The sequence below is a fragment of the Caretta caretta genome, chromosome 4 (assembly GCF_965140235.1).
Source record: "Caretta caretta isolate rCarCar2 chromosome 4, rCarCar1.hap1, whole genome shotgun sequence".
Classification (NCBI taxonomy): domain Eukaryota; kingdom Metazoa; phylum Chordata; order Testudines; family Cheloniidae; genus Caretta; species Caretta caretta.
Genome location: NC_134209.1, coordinates 16441548 through 16467468, shown reverse-complemented (window position 1 = coordinate 16467468; position 25921 = coordinate 16441548). Strand labels below are relative to the sequence as shown.

The following is a 25921-nucleotide window of genomic DNA, read 5'->3' as shown; positions in this document are numbered from 1 at the left end:
CATCACATACCCACCCCCTCAAGACTATGGGAAGAGACGCCTTCTGCCACAGAGCTGGGCCCGCAGATTGTCTCACTCCTCTTCAAGCTCACCCTCCATGTTCGGCAGTCAGCCTTCTCTTCGGCAGTGTCCAGGTGCCTCTCTCGCAGAAACTCTTGGTGCTGCAAAGCGACATGCCGGGCCTGATCTGCAACCTTTACCTTCTCCTGAAGCCTTATGGTTTCTGCCTCTGCACCCTGTGAGTCAGGGTCTGCAGACCCACTGTGGTCTGCTTAGCTTCTGCGTTCATCCCTGTATCCATCCAGTTTCCCTTTCCGGGAGCCTTCCTCCCCTCTAGTTCCTTCCAACCCACTGCCAAACAGGTCTGTTGAGTAGGTGCCCCCATCATTACTGCCACCTTAGGTCCTCATGCAGCCACTGTGCTCTACGCCACATGACACCTGGTCCTTCCGCCCCCCCCCCCCCCGCCAAGTCCAAGTTTATTAAGCAAAACAGAGTAAAAAAGCCCCAAACCCCCACAACATAGTCCGTCTGAACCCCGTGCATGTAGTCTTTAAAACTCAGCTCCGTTCTCTCCATTCTGGTGTTTTCCACCACACCTGGACTTGTCAGCAGGCCTCATCTAGCCCTCCCCTGGGACAGCCACCCCAGCCCGTCAGTGTGGGGCACAGCCCCACTCTTCCCAGTGGGAACGCTCTCATCTAGGAGCCGTTCATGGGACCCAGCTCTCCAGCAAGGTGACACCAGCAGGTAAGGCCTCTGCTGCTCCACTTCCTTCCACAACTTTCTGGCCCTGGGCTCTGGCTCTGGCTCAGGGCCAGCAGGCATCCTCCTCCGCTGCTGCTCCTCCTGCCTTCAGCCCTCTCCAGCCTTGGCTCTGCCAGCAAGCGAAACCCTTGCTGCTCTCCGGTCTGCAGGCCCCTCTCAGAAACCATCTTCTCTGTGTGACACCTCGCATCTCCAGCTCTCTCTCCCCAGCAGCCTCTTCTCACCAGGCCTCTTAGGGTATGTCGACACAGCAACTAAGACACTCGTGGCTGGCCCGTGCCAGCCGACTCAGGCTCACGGGGCTTGGGCTGTTTCACTGCTGTGTAGACATCTGGGCTCAGGCTGGAGCCCGGGCTCTAGGACTCTGCAAGGTGATTTTTCTTTGCTGTGTAGACATACCCTTATAGCTCCCAGGTGTTGCCCCACCCCTTAATTACCTGTAACACTATCACAATGCAAAGACTAATAAGAATAGTGACTAGGATTCTTTTTCACATAAGCCAGGCTGGGTTGTTTTTTTTTAATCATATTTTGTTCCTCTGTACATAAGTATTATAAAATTCTGCCTTTAGCTATTGTATTCATCATAATATCAAACCTGACAGACTGGCGTCTATAGTAGCACTTCCGAGATCTGTAACACAGACATTGACCTATGCACACATTCAGATCTCCTGTATTAGGGTTACATTTTTTATATGACGTATTGCAGAAGCTAACTGCTGTTCCCAGAAAGCATACACAAGAGAGCTTGCTGATTGCTGGTAGACAAAGGCACCTTGGACATCTTGACTTGTGCTATAGAGAAAAGTCAAAGAAAAACGCATTACCACTTATAATTTCTGTTCTCTAACAAATTTATCTAGACAAAAATCGGAGTCTGGTTAAGTAAACATTTATACATAAATTAGAGATGATCTCTTCAGCGATTGGTATGCAGACAGGTCAGTCTCTTGTAAATAATACAATGATGAATTCTATTGTTACAGTGCAAGATAAACCTTCCTACCCTAAACTCTTAAGCAAACTAATCCATACGTGTGAAACCAATCTGTTCATTTTTGTCATATGAGCATTACAGCAATGCCAGTAAAATCAATGCCTGAAAGAAATAACAGATTAATAACATTCTCATGCAGTGCATCTAACTGGGATAGAAACATACAGTATATAACTTCATACTGAACACAACTATACAAATAGTTTGAATAACTCACTTTAATAGAGAACTCAAAGGCAGGCCTATAATGAGCAGCATGTAAGAGAAAATCTAGTGCATTATTAATTTCAGGCAATACCAAGTTTTTTCTTATAATTTACATTTTATTAATACTCTCTGTGATAGCTTTTCAGAGCATTGCATCAATTGGAGTACAGTAATTACAATGTATTAAGATTCACTCCATGCCTGAGGAGTGTGGAAGTTCAGCTAAAATGGTTTAAGTAAATGAAACGTAAATCACTATTGACTTGGAGCTGGATTAAATAAGAATTCTGCCCTGGGGGGACTGGATGGCTCAGGGATTCACTAATGGGATACAGAGCCTTTTGCCAATTAAAATTTTGGATCAGTTCAGTATTGGCTGGGTGTCTTGATTGTCTGAAGGCTGTGCTGATTGCCCTGGTGCAATGAAGTGGCAGTCTTCAGTCAATTTTCCAGTGGATAATATCTGCTTGAGTAACACTATCACTGCACTGGGCACATGAAGCAGGCTCAACAAATAGGTAAAGGCATGAGAACAGATCTGAACTGGAGACTTCAGGTCCGGGCCTTCAGTCAGATCCACGGGAGTAGACTCTGGTGCCCACACTGATCCAAGAGCAGGATCGAGGCCTTCAGGCTGAAAGGTATCTGCTCCCATTGACTTACAAGGGCCAGGTTTTTGAAAGTGCTCAATACTCAATAATTCCAACTGTTCTCCATGGGGGCTGCTGGGAACTGCACTCATTTGAAAGTCTCGGCCAGTGACCATTTGCTAGCTACTACATGTGTACACACACACACACACGATATAAGGTATGAAAGTGTTTATCAGCATGTTTTTAAGACGGCTTCATTATTTGTGAGTATGGAAGCCATGCATGGGTTATGCAGGTCTCCCCAAATGAGTGCTGAAACTGCATGACCCCATCATGTAACCTGTGCATGTCACGTATTCAACACACATGCACTGGATAGGACTTACACCTTTTATCAGGAATCTTTGGTTTGTCTTTAAAGCAGGCGCCCTCAGTTACCATGCAGCCAGTTCTACAGGGCTGAATGAAGAGCATTATAAAGAATAAATTGTAAATGTCTGAAACAATAACTCTTCTAGACATGACATTCAGAGCTTAAGGGTCAAATATGATGGGAAGTTCCAGCACTAGAAACAAATGCTGTGTGTTGCAATGAAAAACTGGGACTGTCTGCTTTCCAGTGGAATAATGCTCCCATTTATACCCCTGCTGTTTCATCAGATATCAGACCTTAAACCTATCACTGGTCCATGACTAATTAACGCCTGTGTATGGTGTTCACTACTGCCAACCTCATGGATCCAAAATCATGAGTCAGGCCTGCAAAATTCACAAGATTATAAAAAAAAAAAAGAACATATTTGGGGTTGTTTGTATTTACCATCTGGTTTTTGAGCCTTTCGGGTAAAATTGGGGGTATGTTTTTTAACCTTTTCTGCACAACCAGGAGGAGCAGAAGCTCTTTGTTATTTCCTAATTAAAGCTGAGATGTTCATGTAATCATACAGCCCCAGGAATTGCACCTTGCGGGAAAGCATCTAACATTGCGAAACTTGCGAAAAAACCATGAGAATTGGCAACACTGGAAGGAGGTAGGGACATCCATATACGGTGGGTAATAGGAAACATTTTCTGTTGGAATTGGATTTTTAAGTGGCGGTTTTGAAGTCCAAAAGTTAGAATTGTTCCTGCAGAGATAGATTAGGGAGCAGGTAAGGCACTTGGAGAAATGATAAATAAATTCATCATATGGCTCTGCAGTTTGTCACTTGGATATCACCTTCTAGCATTTTAAATGTCTGAGCAGCTTCAGACAATGGCCAGTTTCAGTTAATCAACCTGTCTGAGAAATGTTTCCTTCTTTTTCCACAGGTAGGACTTAACTCCAAAAACTACACTAACCCAACGCTCAGCATGGGCAACACCTCATGGCACATCAGAGTTAGAAATGGCAACTTTATACCTCTGGAAAAAGGAGATTTCTGGTTTTCCAGTGGGGCCCACAGCACATACTTTGTGCTCATGCTGAGATTCCAGGCTTTAAAACTGAGCTATTTTCATATATAGGAAAAGTTATTCTAGATAATTTAATTTTCTTCTTCTGCAAGAGTCTGTTCAGTGGGACTCACAGTTAATAAGGAAGTCTGGCTTTAATTAGGAAAGAATAATTAAAAAGAAAAAAGTTAATTAATGCTCTGTGGCCCCAGTCCTGCAAACCCTTATGCTTGAATGCGACCTCTGCTCAGTTAAGTATGTGCATAGTTGCAGGATTGGGGTCGAAATAATTTTGAATTATTTTTGTTGTTAAATATGTGGCATATGTAGAATATATGATGATGTGGTGTGGAGCAAAGATTTCCTTCGTTTGCATTCGTTAGTTGCGTGCAGAGCTCGCTGGTGACTTTCCGTCTTAGTAGTATGGCAATCATTCCAAACTTATGCTGACCGAAACTTGATTCCACATCATTACATATGCTCTCTCTATTATATATTGCCATATATAGAGAGGTGAGTATAATATATAGTCCTATTCTCTCTCAGATGAGTCTCTCTCTCCCTTTCACACACACACGGCATAGGGTCTCCTGTTCTCTTTCACACACACACGCAGGGGCATGTCTCTGTCTATCCTTCTAGCCAGAGTTGACTAAACACAAATGGAGAGCTGTGAGGTTTATTTAGATGACATTTGTCTTTCCTTCTTCACAGAGAATTCTGCCTTACCTGTGTGAATGTCATAGGCCAGAAGCTCAGAGGGTGAACATATAAACATAAGAATGACCATACTGTGTCAGACCAAAGATCCATCCAGCCTAGTATCCTGTCTGCCGATAGTGGCCAATGCCAGGTGCCCCAGAGGGAGTGAACCTAACAGGGTAATGATCTCTCCTGCCATCCATCTCCACCCTCTGAAAAACAGAGGCTAGGGACACCATTCCTTACCCATCCTGGCTAATAGCCATTAATGGACTTAACCTCCATGAATTTATCCAGTTCTCTTTTAAACCCTGTTATAGTCCTAGCCTTCACAACCTCCTCAGGCAAGGAGTTCCACAGGTTGACTGTGCGCTGTGTGAAGAAGAACTTCCTTTTATTTGTTTTAAACCTGCTACCCATTAATTTCATTTGGTGGCCCCTAGTTCTTATATTATGGGAACAAGTAAATAACTTTTCCTTATTCACTTTCTCCATACCACTCATGATTTTATATACCTCTATCATATCTCCCCTTAGTCTCCTAAGGGCCTTTTGTCTATGCAGGCTCTTTCACCATTCACAGTAATTGCTGCAGGTTCATATAAGCTCTGTGTGGGGAAGCTCAGCCACATGATGCTTACGTGGACTTGGAGTCTGAGAAACCCCATATGGCCATATGAAGGGGCCCGGATAATTAATGGGGTTCCAGGTTCATTTCACAACACTAAATGGAAAGAGGCAGCAATACTCAAAGTGGGTGACTAATAGATTTTTCACTTCATTGGCCATTTTGAAAAGTAACAAAACAATTGTTTCGGTGTCACTGAATCTGCATTTTTTCCACCAGAAGAAGTTTTGGCTAAAACATTTCACACAGCTGTAATCATTGCCCTCAAGAAAATGAGGCTCACTCTAAAAAGAAAAACCAAAAAAACCAGAAAAAACCGCAGCTGTATTTACACAGGAAAAGGAAATCTGATCAGCTTTCACTCAGAAGTGCTCTGTTTACAGAGCTGTCAGAGAAGTTGATGTTAAATGTTTTCTATTTACAAATGACAATTACACACTAAAGTACTGTGGTGACAGTTTAGCTCATTTTGGAATGATAAGGTATATTTCTTTCTCCCCCTGCCCCCCCCCCCATATTAGATCTTTTTACACAGTGACCAATATTTACAATAGCAACCAGTGATGCTGTGTGCCCCAATTTTATTGTGCCCAACTGGAGACTCCTTAATGAGCCCTAACTTTCAGAGGTGGGTGTTTCTACAAGTCAAGCCCATTTAAGGCATCTCAAGTTGGGAACCCAAATCTCAGGCCACCCAAAATCTCTAGCCACTCTTGAAAACGTAATCCATTAGCTGCCACTAAAAAAATAACTTCCCAGGGATGTGTTGTACATCATGGTTCTGCTGGGCTAGAGAGCTCATACAACAAAGCCTTTCTAAAAATACTTCTCAGCCGAGCTACGCAGAGACTCCAGGATCCACAAGTGCTTTGCAGACATTAATTGACTGGGCCTCACAATACTTCCTGCGCACTACAATTTACTATCTCATTTAGAGATGGGCAAACTGAGGCACAGAGAGGCTAACTCTGAGCAAATGTGTAAGCAAGCCAGGCAGTGCTTAATTTCTGCCAGGGCTTGCAAGGGTTTGCCAGGGCTGAATCCCGGCACCTCTAGGCTTGGCATTTGATAGCCAGGGCACCTCTGGGCTTGCAGCGTCAGTTATGAAAGTAAAAATATTGCTTGAGGCCCGGCACCTCTTTCATTACAAATTAAGCAGTGAAGCCAGGTATAGAACCCGGGAGTCCTGGGGCACTTCCTGTTGTTGCTAGATGACACTGTCTTCCATTGGGACTCTTCTAAAGCGTGGCTCCTGCTCTCGTGTTCCTCCACCTTCTGCTAAAAACAAGATGAGAGAAAGTAAACCAAGACCAAATAAAACCAACAGCCCTAAGGGCTAGCAGAGCCACCACCCGCCTCCTCCCACAATCCTGCTTTGTTAGGGTGTGTGGACCACCTGCAGTCTCGCTCCCCCAGCAGAATCGAATCAGGATTTTCCACAGCATGGTCAAGTGCCCTAGTCACTGGGCTACAAGTGAGACCCAACTTCCTTTGTGGATTTGGACCTATGTCCGTCTGGTGACTGCTGCGCTAAGTGAATGTCTTCACAGCAGAGTTAACTCAGCGGATCTACACTCCAAGTTACTCCTCTCGAGTGAGAGTGGCCACACTGTGAAATAGCACTCTCTCTGCTGTGTCCGCATTGGCACTGCACTCACTCGTGGTGCGGTGCTAAGTCTTCCAGGGACACATCCCATAGTTCTTTGTGCCCCTGTGTACTGAGCCACTCTAGGAATTCCTTCCCCGTGAATTCTGGGAGAACTTGTCTGTCCTCTCTGGATATGAGGGGGATTGTGGGATGGCGTTAGAGGACTAGCAGCATTGAAGTGGCGATAGCTTGCCTCCACATGAGAGGGTGGTTGTGTTAGCAGCTGACAAGTTGCACTCAGTGGGACTTGAGTTAGGGAAGACAAGCCCTAAGAGGTGAAAAGCAATAGCGTTATAAGGTCTAAGTAGTACTTAGGTTCCACTTAAGCCCAATTTTAGAGAGTTTAAGTGGTGCATAGGCCTCTGCGCTGAGGTGAAGTTTGCCCAGAGAGCCTAGTATCACAGCTTCATAGAGATTAAAGCCAGATCATCCAGTCTGACCTGTTGCACATCATAGGCCACCTCAACACCAAGTCCAACAACTGCAATTAGATCAAAGCATTACAGCCTGTAGGAAACTAAACTGTGACATGCTACAGACAGAGAACAGGAGGGACTGAGGTGCACCAATGCCCGAGATGCCTGCAAAGGCAGAGAAATGAGAATTAAGTTAGACATGATCCAGGTTATAAAGGGGAGGTGTGTACCTTGTGCACACACGATATTTCTCCTGCACACGGAGTCAGGAATATGTCCAGATGCTTCGTGCCAATGTTTTCAGCCACCCCAGGATGGACAGAATGGGCGTACCACTCCATTGACACTGATGCTGATTTTAATTGACACAATAATTCCTTTGTGCTTTAATTACGTCCTCTATCTGTCATTTGAGCTCCAGCTTTCTTCTCCATTGGGAAACCCCTATAATGCTTAACTGGATGAACATGCTTTACTTTCACCTCTGTTTATTTTACTATGGAACACTTCCCAGTAAGACTGTCATGCATGGTTTACTATCCCCATCTAATCTGGAGTTTGTTTAAGCAAGTTTTATTATAAATAGACCATTTGTATAAATCATTGCAAACTAAACAGATTTGTTTTGATATCAGGTATTAACTGAAGGGCGCTTCACAGACTTTTCTCTAAGTGCTGGATTTTACAGCTGTTTTTATAATAATTGCAACCTTGAGAGGAAAGCATCTCTTTTTATAGATGCAGTTTGGGAACTAGGGAGTCATGGTGTGTTAGTGGCAAAATGATATATGTAGGTTTCTTTATGAATAATATGGCACTCAAGAAGAGATTAGGAAAGGAAGAACTAGGTCAGGGAGAATTAGACTGTCATGGAGACATTCTTAAGGTTTACATTAGTTAACTTAATTTCCCCACATCCCTACAGGCCAGAGGACCTGTTTTACCGTCCATCACTGGATAGGAAATAGCACAAGGAAAACTATTCTCATGCTGTCTCCCACCTGGCCAAAATGAGGAAGCCAAGTGAAAGGAGTGATGTAGGTCATATTATGTGATAACATTCTTCCCATTCCCCTCGTATCTCAGGAGGACATTAAGCAAAAGCTACTAGAAGGTCCAGAAGGGATCACCTCAAACAAGAAATCACATACACGCATACTGGAAGGGAAAATATCAGGAAACCTACCAGGAGAGCATACAAGAAACCCAAAACAACTATTCTAAAAACTTGACGACAGCCAGTCAACAGAAAAAAACAAAAAGTGGAACCAACAACAACAACTCCACAGCCCATGGCACACCACCTTCGGGAGAAAGCAGGGTGCCAGGACCCACCAGGTGGTCACTACACGACACACTAACATCATCAATTTACCAAGACTACCCCTCACTGGAGCTGAATATCTGTACTCTCCCAGGGTCTGGACTTCTGCCCTACCACAGAACCCAACACCATACTGACTTGTGGAGAACTGAAAAATTCTTTTGCTGACTCTGCCTCAAAGAATCTTTTCAGGACAATGACGAGACCACCCACAACTACCACATCCCCACCAACAGTCATACGGAAAAAGTATCATCAGACTGGATACCCCACAGTGGACAAAACCACACTCTTGAAACATTACATTGATTGCTTCAGGAAAATAATTGACTGTGAAATTGTTAACAAATGTAACATCCATCACAATCTCATTGCCACCAAGAGGACACTTATACAGTCCCTGAAATCAAACCACCAGATAGTGATCAAAGCAACAGATAAGCGAGTGCGGGGGGGGGGGGGGCACAATAGTTTTCAACTGTGATGACTATGCCACCAAGGCCAACTGACAACTCTTTGACAGCACTTATATAAAGAACTCAAAGAAGACCACACACCACAATTCACCCAGGAATTTAAGGATATCATGAAATCATTCCCCAGCCAACTCCAAGAGAAACTCAACAACCTCATTCCCCACGAACCCACCTCGGGGACCTTCTACATCTTTCCCAAGATATGCAAACAAGGGAACCCAGGCAGACCCATCATATCTGGCAATGGCACTGTAAGTGAAGGAATATCAGGACTCATGGAAACCATCCTCAAACCACTCACCACACAAAGGGCCAATTTCATCTGGGACTCAACCAACTTCCTCCAGAAACTCTGCAACATTAACAACTTCTCTCAGAACACCACCCTTTCCACCTTGGATATCACCTCCCTATACATCAAAATCCCTCACAAAGGCAGCATTGCTGCCTGCCTCAAATATCTACAAGACAATGGACAACACTCAGATACCCACCACAAACACATCACCAAAGTCATCCATTTGATCCTCACCCATAACAATTCTATATTCAACAATGAACACTTTTTTCAAACCATCGGAACAGCCATAGGTACCAGGCTGGCTCCCCAGTATGCCATTCTATTAATCGGCCATCTCAAGGAAGCATTTCTGGACAAATGCACCATGAAACTAGTGATATACCTGAGCTACATCGATAATATGTTCATGCTCTGGACAGATGAGCTAAATTCCCTCACAGATTTCCACCACAACTGCAACAGTCACCACCCATCCATTCAAACTCTCTCTAAAACACTCCCACACCTGCATCAACTTCCTGGACACCACAATCAGCTTCAGAAATTGACCCCTCCAGACAACTATGTACAAGAAACCCACAGATCACCACATTTACCTTCACAGATCCGGTAACCACCACAGACATACTAGGAAATCTGTTATCTACAGCCAGACACTCAGCTACCACAAAGTATGCTCTGAGGAGAAAGTCCAGGATGTACACCTTAATACCACCTTTACAAAACTAGGACACTCCACCAGAAAAATAGATTGCATCATGAAACAGGCCACCCAAATGCCCAGATAGAACCTGCTTCAATACAGGAAAAAAACAACCCTTCAACCGCACACATCTGGTTGTCACCTACCATCCCATACAGGGAATCATTAAATAACTACAACCCATTGTGACATTCTATACCTTGGGGGATTGTGCTATAAACCCCATATTCCTCATTTTCATATAATCATGATCTTAGGTATAAAGCAAGCCTTCTAAGATATCGGGGAAAGGGTATGATCTGCTGAAAGTCATTTCTCTATCTACAGATGTGTATCATTAATGCATATGAGGTTATGAGAATTGTGTCGTATGGTTGTCACTAAAACATGCTGTAAATTGGGGGAATCAGCCAGATATTAGCTCCCCAGAGGCAACAGTAAGGAAAGTAACCAGTGTCGGGGCAGGATGTCAAACAACCCATCAACAAAATGAAAAAGTGAGCTGTAGCTCACAAAAGCTTATGCTCAAATAAATTGGTTAGTCTCTAAGGTGCCACTAGTACTCCTTTTCTTTTTGCGAATACAGACTAACATGGCTGCTACTCTGAAACCCATCAACAGTCATTGTCCAGCAAGGGAGCTACAATGCAATGACTCACCTGCATGAGGCCCCACCAGGGGAATTGCTCAGCCTTGCCTGGAGAGACTCAGAAATGCCCCCCAGACATGCCTGGACTTGTGCTCCCCTAGCACATAGACTGAGAGTATAAAACAGACAGAGTGGACACATACTGAGCCCTTTTCCTGCCCCCACCTATGCTGCAAGCAACCAAGACACTAAGAAGAAGACAAGACTCCAACACAGGAGGCTGGCCCATGTTTAAGGAACAAACCTGTATATTAAGGACTGCAATATCCAGTGGAGTGAGAAAAACTGCTTAATCTAGTTGCTGCCTAGTCTCACAGGTTTGAGAGTTTAGACTGCGTGCTTTTCTTTTCTTTTCTTTTGGTAACCACTCCAGCTTCTTATGCTTTGACTTATAATCACTTAAAATCTATCTTTATAGTTAATAAAGCTGTTTGTTTATTCTACCTGAAGCAGTGCGTTTGGTTTGAAGCATGTCAGACACTCTCCTTGAGATAACAAGCCTGGTACATATAAATTTCTTTGTTAAATTGACGAACTCATATAAGCTTGCAGTGTCCAGCAGGCATAATTGGACACTGCAAGATGGAGGTTCCTAGGGTTGCGTCTGGAACTGGAGATATTGGCTAGTGTCATTCAGTTGCAAGTAGCTGGGAGCAGCTTACATGCCAGAGGCTGTGTGTGAACAGTCCAGGAGAGGGGGTTCTCACAGCAGGTTAAGGCTGGCTCCTAGAGTCAAGGATTGGAGTGATCTAGCAGATCATCGATCCATACAACACCAGAAAGGAACATCAAACCCATATCAATGGGGACACCAAACTGAAAGAAATCTTTCCCAACCTCCCCACTTCTGCCTTTCAAACAACCCCCGATCTCACCAAGTCCATCATCAGAAGCAAGCTCCCCACAAACCAGGACACACCAACTCAAAGCAGCATCAAACCCTGCTAGAACAACAGATGCAAAATCTGAAGACATATCTCTATTGCTACAATGATCAATACACCCTCACAACACACCTTTCAAGATCCATGAGTCCTACACACGCCTAGCACAACATTTGGTGTACCTTATCCAGTGCACTAAATCCCCCAATAAAAACTATGTGGGTGAAACCAGACAATCACTACATTCTTGAATGAATTCACACAGAAAAATAATAAAAGACAAAAATACCCTATCACCTGTGGGCAAACACTTTTCACAACATAATCACTGCATAACTGACCCTCAGTCCTTCTCCTCAAAGGAAACTTGCACAAATACCTTCAAAAGGCAAGCTTAAATTCATATCTTTGCTAGACACTGAAAAACATGATCTTAATAAAGACACTGGATTTATGGCTTTTTACAACAATCTGTAAACTACTAACCCCTGCCCTCTTTTGGCCTATGACTGCAGAGGTGTTAACGAGCTACTTCACCTTGACTGGTCTCTTAGACTATGTGCTAACTACTTATGCTAAACAATCTGTTCCACCTTGTGTTTAGCTGTGACACTCTGAATACCTTTCCAGGCCAGAAGAGCTCTGTGTATCTCAAAAGCTTGTTTCTTTCACCAGCAGAAGTTGGTCCAATAAAAGATATTACCTCACCCCTCTAGTCTTGCTAAGCAGCCACTAAGCAGACATTTTTATATCAGCAAGTGTGGACAACGTGCATCCAAGAGTTTTAAAAGAGTTAGCTGAGGAGCTTGCTGGACCATGAATGATGATTTTTCAATATGTCTTGAAGCACTGGGAAAATTTCACAAGCCTGGAAGAAAGCTTATGTTGTGCCAATATTTAAAAAGGGTACGCAGGCTGACCCACGTAATTATAGGCCTGTTTGACATCAATTCTGGACAAGATAATGGAGTGGCTTATATGAGATGTAATATATGGGAATAAAGAATTAAACTAATTGGATGTATTTTTTGTGATTAGATTACAAGTTTGGTTGATAAAGGTACTAATGTTGATGTAATAGACTTCTGTAAGGCATTTGACTTGGTACTGCATGACATTTTGTTTAGAAAACTAGAAAGCTGTAAAGTTAACATGGCACACATTAAAAAGGATTAAAAGCTGGTTACGTGACATTGTAAATGGGGAATCGTCAATGAGCAGGTGTGTTTTCAGTGATATTCTTCAAGGATCAGTTCCTGGCCACACATTAGTTAACCTTTTTATTAATGACCTGGAGGAAAAAATAAAATTATCCCTGATAAAGTTTGCAGATGACACATAAATTGGAGGGTGGCAAAGAATGAAGAGGACAGGTCACTGAATCTGGATCACTTGGTAAGATGGGCACAAGCAAACAGTATGTGTTTTACCATGGTTAATAGAAAAATGTATACCTCTGGGAACAAAGAATGCAGGCCGTACTTACAGGATGGAGGATTGATCCTGAGAAGCAGTGACTCTGAAAAATATTTGGGAGGGGGATCATGGCGGATAATCAGCTGAACATGAGCCCCCACTATGACACTGTGGCCAAAAGAGCTTGTAGCCCAGTGGGCTAGCTTGCCTTTATTATATTTACTGCTCTGCATTATATTCAGCAGTAACGCAAGAAACCTACAGGTCTGTATTCTGTAAGACATTAGCTTCATAGAATATCAGGGTTGGAAGGGACCTCAGGAGGTCATCTAGTCCAACCCCCTGCTCAAAAGCAGGACCAATCCCGAACTAAATCATCCCAGCCAGGGCTTTCTCAAGCCTGACTTTAAAAACTTCTAAGGAAGGAGATTCCACCACCTCCCTAGGTAACGCATTCCAGTGCTTCACCACCCTCCTAGTGAAAAAGTTTTTCCTAATATCCAACCTAAACCTTCCCCACTGCAATTTGAGACCATTACTCCTCATTCCGTCATCTGCTACCACTGAGAACAGTCTAGATCCATCCTCTTTGGAACCCCCTTTCAGGTAGTTGAAAGCAGCTATCAAATCCCCTCTCATTCTTCTCTTCTGCAGACTAAACAATCCCAGTTCCCTCAGCCTCTCCTCATAAATCATGTGTTCCAGTCCCCTAATCATTTTTGTTGCCCTCCGTTGGGTGCTTTCCAATTTTTGCACATCCTTCTTGTAGCGTGGGGCCCAAAACTGGACACAGTACTCCAGATGAGGCCTCACAAATGTCAAATAGAGGGGAACGATTACGTCCCTCCATCTGCAAATGCCCCTACTTATACAGCCCAAAATGCCTTTAGCCTTCTTGGCAACAAAGGCACACTATTGACTCATATCCAGTTTCTCGTCCACTGTAACCCCTAAGTCCTTTTCTGCAGAACTGCTACCCATTCGATCCCTAGTCTGTTGTGGTGAATGGGATTCTTCCGTCCTAAGTTGAACCTCATCAGATTTCTTTTGGCCCAATCCTCTAATTTGTCTAGTCCCTCTGTATCCCATCCCTACCCTCCAGTGTATCTACCACTCCTCCCAGTTTAGTGTCATCTGCAAACTTGCTGAGGGTGCAATCCACACCATCCTCCAGATCATTTATGAAGATATTGAACAAAACCGGCCCCAGGACCGACCCTTGGGGCACTCCGCTTGATACCGGCTGCCAACTAGACATGAAGCCATTGATCACTATCCATTGAGCCCGACAATCTAGCCAGCTTTCTATCCACCTTATAGTCCATTCATCCAGCCCATAGTTCTTTAACTTGCTGGCAAGGATACTGTGAGAGACCGTGTCAAAAGCTCTGCTATGATTCAATATCAGGCCCTGATATGATTCTATATCTATCATTCTACATCAGGCCCTGATCCTCAAAGGTGTTTAGGCACCTAACTCCCACTGATGGTGCTTAAATACCTGTGAGTATTTGGACCTCTGCTTACAGCCTCCTCTTCCCTCTATGTCTGTTCTTCTCCCTCCCGCAACACCCTGTGCCTCTCCCTCCCCTCCCCCCGACACCCTGTGTCTCTCCCACCTCCACCCAACTCCCCTCCCCCCGACACCCTGTGCCTCTCCCTCCCCTCCCCAGCTCCCCTTGAGTAGGCCCATTGAGTTCAGTGGGATTGCCTGTTGGGGAAGATGCTATTCTCTATCAGCAAAAGTGGATGGAAACCTGGGAGGCAGTGAGCATGAGATGGTCGAGTTCAGGATCCTGATACAGGGAAGAAAGGAGAGCAGCAGAATACGGACCCTGGACTTCAGAAAAGCAGACTTTGATTCCCTCCGGGAACTGATGGGCAGGATCCCCTGGGAGAATAGCACGAGGGGGAAAGGAATCCAGGAGAGCTGGCTGTATTTTAAAGAATCCTTATTGAGGTTACAAGGACAAACCATCCCGATGTGTAGAAAGAATAGTAAATATGGCAGACGACCAGCTTGGCTTAACAGTGAAATCCTTGCTGATCTTAAACACAGAAAAGGAGCTTACAAGAAGTGGAAGATTGGACAAATGACCAGGAAGGAGTATAAAAATATTGCTCAGGTATGCAGGAGGGAAATCAGGAAGGCCAAATCACACCTGGAGTTGCAGCTAGCAAGAGATGTTAAGAGTAACAAGAAGGGTTTCTTCAGGTATGTTAGCAACAAGAAGAAAGTCAAGGAAAGTGTCGGCCCTTTACTGAATGAGGGAGGCAACCTAGTGACAGAGGGTGTGGAAAAAACTAATGCTTTTTTTGCCTCTGTCTTCACGACCAAGGTCATGTACTCGAAGGGGGATCAGAGCTGGGCAGTGGGTTGCGGCGCAGGAGGAGGTCAGGGATGCAGGCTCCAGGCTGCGTTTACCTCAGGCAGCTCCTGGAAGCAGCAGCGTGTCGCCCCTCCGGATCCTACGCAGAGGAGAGGCCAGGCAGCATGGTGAGCTGCCCTGTCCACAGGCGCTGTCCCCGCAGCTCCCATCGGCCACTGCGGAGCTGGGCGCTTGGGGCGGGGGCAGCACACGGAGCCCCTTGGCTGCCCCTACGTGCAGAAGCTGGAGGGGGACATGCCACTGCTTCCGGGAGCCGTGCAGAGCCAAGGCAGGCAGGTAGCCTTCCTTAGCCCCTCTGTGCCACTGACTGGACTTTTAAAGGCTCGGTCAGCAGTGCTGACCAGAACCACCAGGGTCCATTTTTAACCGGGCGTTCTGGTAAAAAAAACAGACACCTGGCAGAGACACAGGGTGTTGGGGGAGGGGAGTTGGGTGGAGGCGGGAGAGACACAGGGTGTTGGGGGAGGGGAGGGAGAGGCACAGGGTGTTGGGGGAGGGGAGTTGGGTGGAGGCGGGAGAGACACAGGGTGTTGGGGGAGGGGAGGGAGAGGCACAGGGTGTTGGGGGAGGGGAGTTGGGTGGAGGCGGGAGAGACACAGGGTGTTGGGGGAAGGGAGGGAGAGGCACAGGGTGTTGGGGGAGGGGAGTAGGGTGGAGGCGGGAGAGACACAGGGTGTTGGGGGAGGGGAGGGAGAGGCACAGGGTGTTGGGGAAGGGGAGGGAGAGGCACAGGGCACAGAGGGAAGAGGAGGTTGTAAGCAGTATTGTAATTATTCAGTGCCCTTGCAAGACAAGACAGTTGGTAAATGACTGGAATTTAGTATATAGACCAGAACAGGGCTACTTTGGGCTCACTGGGTGCCTGACCTGAAACCCTAGGGTGTGAACTCTGCCCCTCTAGGAATGGGAGGTATGGGAGAAGTGATAAAAGACAGGGGGACCATTGCAATGATTTCACAGGAGGAAGGAGGAGAATGGGCTTGAGGCAAGGGAAGAGAGGGAGACGGAGGATGAGGGAGGGGGTGTTTGTGAAGTGAGGGGTGGGGTAGGAGAGGGCAGGATGAGGGGTTTGTGGGACAAGGGAGCAGTGTTTGGGGAGGGTGGGTTGAGCTTTACAGTGGTAGGAGGGAACTTACACTGTTCGAGGTCTTCAATGGGCTAGTGGTACTTCAAGAGAGAGTCTTTGTTGCCTGTCTAATGACTCCTTCAATGGCAGAGTGTCTCCAGTGGGGGTCACATTGCCTGAAGCTGAGGTGAGTGGCACATGTCCTTCATCCCTTCAGCTCTGCATCTGGCAGAGCCCCCCCAGATCCATCCAGATCTTGGCGCATCCCCAGGCTTTGGGGAAAGGACTGACCCCCTTTTCCTTTCCCTCCTTCCAAGCCTTCCCTGAGGTTTCCTCGGAGTTCTGCATGGCAGAAAACCTCAGTAACATATCTGACTTCCTCAGGGGCATGAGAACAGAACTAGGCAAGAGACACATAAAAATCACTGCACACAACACACTAACTCCTCTCCCACCCTCCGGCTGCTGGCAAACCCAGAGCTCTAAGAGAGTTAAACATCCAGCCGGTTAAGGGTATCGCACCTTGGTTTAGGAAGCTAGATGTCACCTTGTTGCTACCTGTGGAGCCATGCTTCCCCATTTAGCTGCACCTGCATTCTTGGGATTTCTTTTTATAACAGGGGAATGCATTTTCTCATTTATTTCCCTCTCCCCTAGCACTGCAGGTTGCATTGTTCCCCCTTGTAGTGCTGTGCTTGTCAAGGCCAACTATAGCCCTGAACTGTTGTCAGCTAAAATGCCTAGGTGCAAAATGTCAATGCTGTTCAGTATGACACATTGTCTCCAGCTGGTATCAACAGCCACTTACAGAATGACCCTTTTATATAAATATATGAATTGTAGCAATGTGCCTCCATTGGGCCACACTTGCAGCTATTTTACATTGCCAACATCCCTGCGTAGTCACTGCGCATCCTGATAAAGAAACAGTATGATTGCTACCCTTTTATCTTCCAGGGAAAATAGTTTTGTTCAATACCACTGATGGCCTCACTGGCTTTAATTATTTTTTCATGCTATTATGCAGCCTTTGAGATATGCTTGCTTCAGAATTTGAAATGCTAACTACTTAAGCAGTATTGTAATGATTCAGACTGCAAGACAAGACAGTAATTAAATGACTGAAATTTAGGATATAGCTCTGAAAACTGGGCTAGTTTGGGCTCAGTGAGTGCTTGACGTGAACCCCTAGGTAGTGAACTCTGTCCCTTCACTGAACAAAACTGTGACTGAAACAGAATGATCAAGCATTATGGGAAGTCACATGCTGAAAACCTTTCTATAATGCTAGAATACGAAAGACTATATTTTAATTCTAAGGTACTACGGTTTTACTTTGATCTAGTTGATTTCACTCAAAAGGGGTAAATCTCATTAGCTGAACTGAAGCAACCAATATATTTTACATATTTTAATGTCTTCACAGAGAAATGCTGGTTGGTATTGAAGCCAGTGATTATGACTGATAATTAGGCAGCAAAAAAAAAAAAAGGCCAATTAATAACGCCAGGTGGGCCAACATTTTGTGGACGCTGATGTTCATAAACCATCCAAAATTTAGACAAATAAGTGTAAGAGCATATGCAGAAATACGTATGCTCGAAAATGCACGTACTATGCAATATATGTGCACTAAGAAGTAAAAGCAATACATTTGGGAAGAATTTTTGAGGTCTGTCATGTGGCAAGCATGTGGGACAAGGTAAGGGTTATTATAGCCCCATGATGCCTGCGCAATCGCCCTTTCGTCTCAGGGTAGTGTAGCCTAGGGGCCAAAGTCAATGTGGCTGCCCTCTCTCAGGGCTGTGTGGCCCAATGGCCAGTGTCAAATATAGCTGCCCTTTCTCTGCAGGTGGCCAGAGTTGATAAGGCTGCCCTCTTTCCGAGGGCTGTGTGGCCTAGTGGCCAATCAGGGTCGACGAAGTAGGGGGACCTGGGCCCTCCCTACTTCACCTGGTCCCAGCCCAGGGCCTTGTCAGTGGCAAGTGTGCTCACCACTAAGTCCCTGGGGATCTGACCGAAACACACTGACTTAATGCCTGGTTCTATAATTGGTCCACTGTCTAGTTCCCCTGGGCCACTTCCTACTGCATCTCCGGGTTCTTTGGCCTGTGCCGCTGCCAGTGGCTCTGACCTCTCTCGGGTGTCTACAGGTACCTGGATATCCACTGGTGTCTCCTAGCCTTTGGCTCCTGTGGTCTGGGGCTTCAGCAGCTCCCTGCAATGTATGTCCTACCTCCTTGGTGGTCAGTCTGAACTGAGCCCAGCTGTTCCCTTTTATACTTGGTTTGCAGCCGGAGCATGCCCAGCAGGGCCGGGTGGGTGTGGCCTCCTCGGCCCATAAGGTGGAGTTAACCCCTGCAGGATCAGTGAGGGGCAAGCATGCCCTGTCACAAGGCCAAACAAAAATGCTAATTACCTGGAATCTCTTCTCACTTTGACAGATGAATGTTCAGCTAGTGCTGACTTGACTTCTGGGTTTATTTGTTTTTATAGTTTCTCACATGAAAAGGGAGTTGGATCCTGGATTTGCAAAACACTACTAGGACCAAGATTTTCACAAATGGGTACCCAGAAGTAGGCTTCTATGGCCACATTTCAGCACCTAAATAAGTGGCCTGTTTTTTTTCCAGATGCACACCCAGCAGCTCCCTTTGAAGCCAATGGGAGCTGCTGGGGGCTCAGCACTTTTGAAAATCAGCCCATTTAAGTGCCTCAGTGTGGACTTAGAAGCCTAACTTTAGGCACCGAGTCTTGAGATTCTTCACCTAGATGACTCAGAACAGCTAAGTGTTCAACACTTTGACCCAGCTTCCACTTTGTTTTTTATCACACACATCCAAAGGAACTCCAGTGGAGTTATTCTAGATTTACACTAGTGTCACTGAAAGGTGATTGTTTTTCCTGTCTAGTTTTATTTATTTTTTCAATTCCTAGGAAAGAGTACACATGACTCACGCCATATGTCAGCAGTCTTCATGGCCAGCATTTCCAATGGCATAGGTTAGGACCCCATGCAGTCACATGTCCTAGACAATCTTCCCTCTGGGAAGCAGTGCCTTTTTGTCATCAATCAGTGAGTCTACCGAAATGGACAGGAAGACCAATGGCAGTAAAGGTAGTATTGAAGCTGACAGAAGTGGTTAATAAGCTAGATCTTCTATTAAATAGAAGAGAGGGAGGGAACACGAGAAAGGAAGTGATATAATTCTCTGATAACTTGCTGTCTTAAGCAAAGAAGAGGGAGAGCCCCGCAATAAATCACTTGTGATGTGGAACCAATGAAAATAAATGTATTTTTTTTAGAAAGAGAATACAGGTGTTGTCTAGAATCAGACTGGGGAGGCAACTGGAAACCTGAGAAGCTGCATGTTTGGCTCACACAGAAAACTGAAGGATGATCCTTCAAACCATTGGTCATTCAGGAAGTCCTTACTTACTTCAGTATCTCATTGACATCAATGGCATTGCATACATGCATATGGTTTTGCAGATTGGGCCACAAATCTTATGAAGAATAATGCCAGGATTCTGTCCAACCAGGCTGGAAAGCTTGATGCTACCAAATGCTCCAAAACTCAAAGGAAGTCTTTTGATCGAGCAAGGTGTATTGAGGATTGTATTGGAATTGCAAGTTATCACTTTAAGAGCAGGGATTCCTGGTCCCTCACGCAGACTAAGGGACGTTGTAGTGAAGGGTACATTCAGTGGCAGCCAGGCTAACACAAGGTGTAGTGACTTGGGCTCTCTGCCTTAGGGAGCAGCCTGCTTTGTCTCTCTCTGTGTTTTGCTGACTGAGTATTTTAATTCTGAATTCTAAGAATATAAGCAGTGTTCTGGTGCAACCTTCCAACAAGAGTACTTGATGTTTTCATTTAACTTCTCTCTGTGTATAGCATGAACATAACAAAGGTGAATTCCCAGGTAAAGCTGACTGTAGACTAAGCTAACTGGATGGCTAGGTACAGGACATTGTTGTGGGTTCCTAAAACGCTGCTGTCCTCTTGCTGATGTTCACTAAATGAAACATCTCTTTAGCACTCAGGAGGTATTGGGAGTGCTGCTTTAGTGAATCCATAATTCCTTCCATCTGCAAGCATCAAGATAAGAATTGATATAGCGATTCTCCATTTGATAAATATTTTATTGATTTCTTTTATTTTTATCCTGTTTAATTATAGGACAGTCATTAGAAAATCAGAAATAAGCATTCTAATAAGCCACTGGGTCATCCTCTTTAACCATACTGAACTGAAGTATTAATTGAGCTTTCCATCTTTGGCAGGGTAAAAGGGGAACATGAGGGAATTACAGGCCAGTATGTTTAATTTCTATGCCCAGTCAATTGCTAGAGCAATTAGCAAAGCAGACATTTTGAAATTATTTAGAGCAAAAAGAGATAACTGGTAACATGGGAAGAAGGGGAAATTACCAGGGGAAAGAGGAGGATGTATAAGGAGATATTAAGGACCTGTAGGAGCAAAGGCAGTAAAAGGGAACAAGGACGTGTACAGGTACATGAGAGACTGTGGAGATGACTAAACAAAATGTAGTTGTGTATTTAACAGGCAGGAAGAGCAAACAACAGACGTCAGGGAGACAGATGAAATGGCTCATAGCTACTTTGCTGCAGACTTCACTTAAGAAGCAACTCACAGCTTAATGCAATCGTAGTTAATGAGGAAACAGAGAGGTTACCAGGCAGCAAATAGGCTAAAGACGAACTACTGGAAAATATTGAGCTCATCAGACAGCCAGTGAAGTTCAGCCTAGAGTGCTAAAGGGCCCAACAGAATGAATATGGAAACACTAGCTCTCATAGGGGAGAGATGAGGTCCACAGAAGGCTGGAAAAGGGAAAACACGGAGCCTTTTTTTGAGAGAGAGAGAGAGAGGAAGCACAGAACGAGTGAACTGCACTCATTTCTGCTTAACATCTGTCATAAATATAAAGGGAAGGGTAAACCCCTTTGAAATCCCTCCTGGCCAGGGGAAAGCTCCTCTCACCCGTAAAGGGTTAAGAAGCTAAAGGTAACCTCGCTGGCACCTGACCAAAATGACCAATGAGGAGACAAGATACTTTCAAAAGCTGGGAGGAGGGAGAGAAACAAAGGGTCTGTGTGTCTGTCTATATGCTGGTTTCTGCCGGGGATAGACCAGGAATGGAGTCTTAGAACTTTTAGTAAGTAATCTAGCTAGGTATGTGTTAGATTATGATTTCTTTAAATGGCTGAGAAAAGAATTGTGCTGAATAGAATAACTATTTCTGTCTGTGTATCTTTTTTGTAACTTGAGGTTTTGCCTAGAGGGGTTCTCTATGTTTTTGAATCTAATTACCCTGTAAGATATTTACCATCCTGATTTTACAGGGGGGATTTCTTTATTTCTATTTACTTCTATTTTTATTAAAAGTCTTCTTGTAAGAAAACTGAATGCTTTTTCATTGTTCTCAGATCCAAGCGTTTGGGTCTGTGGTCACCTATGCAAATTGGTGAGGCTTTTTATCCAACATTTCCTAGGAAAGGGGGGGTGCAAGTGTTGGGAGGATTGTTCATTGTTCTTAAGATCCAAGGGTCTGGGTCTGTAGTCACCTAGGCAAATTGGTGAGGCTTTTTACCAAACCTTGTCCAGGAAGTGGGGTGCAAGGTTTTGGGAAGTATTTTGGGGGGAAAGACGCGTCCAAACAGCTCTTCCCCAGGAACCAGTATTAGTTTGGTGGTGGTAGCGGCAAGGACAACGGGTGGAATATTTTGTACCTTGGGGAAGTTTTGACCTAAGCTGGTAAAGAGAAGCTTAGGAGGTTTTTCATGCAGGTCCCCACATCTGTACCCTAGAGTTCAGAGTGGGGGAGGAACCTTGACAGCATCAATACTCAGCACACTTCTAGCACAATTAGAGCCTAATCCAACACCCACAGGTGCAACTGAGTCATTCCATTGAAGGCAGTGCTGCGGTATTGGGTCCTTAACACAGAAGTCGCATTGTAAGCATCCATGGGACAAGAAGGTGACGTAATTGATGAAATGGGTTTGCCAATAACAAATTATGGTGATTTAACCTGAATTATTTTTCTTCGCTAGGATAATAAGCTGAATGGATCAAGGAAATGCAGTGGGTCTAGTATATCATTATGACATTTCATTTAGTTCCTTGAGGCATTCTCTTAGGGAAACTACAGAAACACAGATTAGCTAGATCGCTTGTAATATGGATACAAAAACAGGTCAGAGATTAGATATTCAGTATCTGAATCTAAAGCTATTCAGCATACAGGCTTCACTAATTAACTTATGTGGAACCACTTTACCTTTGTCCTTATAAGAATCTCATTTGGTAAGTTTCAGACCATTTCTGCAGGCAATCAAGTCCATACTTTATATACTGCAAGTCTCCAAAAGAAAGCAGTATGGGTTTGCATAGCTGGGGATAGTCTGACCTGTATAAAAGGAGATTCAGTAAGGACCAAGATGATGGAGTAATCAAAGGCACAAATACAGAGCTGAACACATGTTGGGAAGTGGAACCCCAAAGGATGGTCTGGGGAATTTGAAGGCAAACTGATTGGTTTAGCAGTGTGACATTGTCCCATACATACCCTACTCAGTACTGGCTAGGACTCCATTGGGGTTCAGTTGTGGACATCACCAACCTAAAAAGAGACAATTGGAGAAGCCAAACGCTGGTAGGATGATGACCTCTGGGAACAGATGAAGTGAGCGCGGCATACTCAGGCCCAAGGAAGAACGTGCCTTTCATCAGTCCGCACTGTAGTAGCACAGGCATGTCACTGAAGAGTTATTGGGTTTCAAAGAGAGTCCCATTAGATATCCTTGGCCAAAGGGGCAAGGACAGTGCATCATAGATCTTTCTGGACATGGGGAAAATTTCTCATTGTTCTCAACAATGGTGTTGGACTCTTTTGAAAATCAGATCTAACTGATCCATTATCAGTAAAACTAACAAGGAGGGTGCACTGGTCTAGTGGTTATGGCACAGGACTCCTGAATCTGCCGTTGACATGCTTTGAACTTGGGAAGGTCACAACTTTCAGTGCATCAGTTTCCTGAGGGAATGCTGAATTCCTGAACATATGTAAAGTGTTTGGAGTTCATTGGGGAAAGGTTTTATGTAAGTGTCGATATTTGTATAAAATTTTTGACACATAAAGAACTGTGTGTGAATTCAACTAAGAATTCACTATGGTCACTAGGCTTCATTTAATTTACGTTTCTTTGTTACCCATTTAAAAATCTCAGCATCTGATTAGTGTTTTCACAGTACAGGCTCTGAGGGCACACAGTTATTTCCTAGTCCAACCATATGGGAATGCTGTGTGGCAACACGTGTTGGCAGTCGCAACCCTATAATAATTTCGCAATGGAGCGTGGAAACTGGAAGGGAAAAGCTAACAGCAGTTTTCTTTTTAGCTGCTTACCTCCTTTTTACAAGTATATCTCCATACAGAACATGCATTTGGGACCTGTATTCCCTGCTATAGTGGGACCTCCCTTTATGGAGGGGGAATCCTTCAAATGTCTAGGCTCACCACAGATTTCATTGCCCACTTTATTATGGTAAGAGCATCCAACATGTGGAACAAATAGCACTGTGAGAGTTGAGCAAATAATTGTGGGTTTTTTTTGTTTGGGTGGGGCAGGACACAAAATCTGGGAAAAGAATTTAAAAATTCAAACTGAAATTGATTTTTTTGGGGTTTTCTCACCAAAATGAAAAACAAAACGTATTTTTTGTTTTAGATCAAATAAGATGTTTTGTTTAACCCAAAAACATTTTTTTCTTCATGTTTGGATTTTTTTTAACCATTTTTCTTTGATAAATAAATGTAGCTAAATTTCAAAACAAAATGTCATTTTGAAACATGGTCAAAATGAACCACTTTGACTTTAAAAAAATCTTTCTTTTTTGGCTGAAACTATTCACTTAATTCAATTTAATGCACTCGATTCGTGATTAGTTTCAGTGGCTCCAAAATGCATTTTTCAGCCACTTTACTATTTGCTAAAAATAATTCACCGAGCCCTAGTCCCTCATTTTTCTCCCCAGAGAACTCATGTGCATGGACTCCGGCAGAAAGAAGCTGGGCCACTATTCTCCTGCTGCAAAGGTGGTGGAAAGCAGGGTGCTAGAGTCCTTATCCCATCCCATTTTATTTAAAATGAAGATTTGAGTTCGGTGCTGGCTCATAAAGCCTTATCTTGTTAATTCTCTCAGGCTAGCCTCTAGTGTGCACTCACTTCTTTATAGCTGGCCATTGAATGTGATGGAAGGGGCCGTGAAACTGAAGGCACCAGCAACAATGTTCTTGGCACATTCTAGCCAGACAAAGTAATAAGCGCAGCAAGAATCAGCTACAGTCAAGGGACTTATTTTCCCCCTACTCCTAGAAGAGGGAAAAAACCCTAAGTTTTAATTGATGTGCCAGGATTATTATTATTAACGTGTAGGGGATTTGTTCAAAATTCCCATTAGTCTTTTGTTGGATCAATTGATGAATGGTCTGGTTGTTATCTCTTGATGCTCTCCCCAAAAGCTTTCTCCAGTGAAACCAATGGTGTTTCACAGCCATCGAAGTAGGTGAGATCTTTGTTGTAACCATTATACAAGGCCTTCAGAGCATGTTAACATCTTGCTGCATTTGGAAGCAGACATTTAGATTTTCTGCCACTGGGATCCAAATTAAATGCTGAAGTAAATGCCTCAAAGGTAAGTGGCGGGAGACAGGTTGAAAACAGCTTTATTACAGCCATCATTTACCCATGGAGTGTCCTGCTGCTGGTAACAACCTTTTCAGAGTTGTAGGGTAACATGCAGTTGATTACAACTGGCATATGACGACATTGAGTAATCTATATATGTGATGGGCAGCATAATGTTACTCTCTTGGCATTCCTTAGCTTTTCTCGCAGCCATAGAACTGCATATAATAATACATTACCCCCACTGGACACGGACGTGAAGAAAGCTAGTGTTACCACCACCACATATTGGATCACAGAGAGACAACATAAATGCTGCACAGCATGAGGACAAAAATCCTGTCTCTTCCACTCTGCTTAGCAGGGAAAGCTTATTTGTAGGGGGGACTTCAATTAGACCAAGTAGCAGATCATCAAGCAAAGGCAGATTATCTTGTGTTGGGGAAATAATAGGCCTTTTAACTAGTGACTTGGCTTTTAAGAAGTATGTTGTCAGCCAGATCTGTAACTCAGTGATTTGAATGGGCCTATTCAGATTTACACCAGCTGAGGAGTTAGCCTGCATATCAATTGAGCATGATGGTTGCTTCATGAGTTTTC

General features: G+C 44.3%; 1 protein-coding gene across 2 annotated transcripts in view; it reads right to left on the bottom strand.

The window, feature by feature from the left end:
- Positions 1–1607: 1607 nt before the first annotated feature.
- ADGRL3 (adhesion G protein-coupled receptor L3) overlaps positions 1608–25921 on the bottom strand; it is an 810612-nt gene continuing 786298 nt past the window's right edge. Inside the window, exon 25 of one of the 2 annotated variants that reach the window (XM_048848466.2) lies at positions 1608–6610. In XM_048848466.2, coding sequence (XP_048704423.1) covers positions 6540–6610 — 71 coding nt within the window. In that variant the 3' untranslated portion in view covers positions 1608–6539. The remainder of the gene's footprint in view (positions 6611–25921) is intronic. The other variant, XM_048848467.2, reaches the window with a different exon arrangement.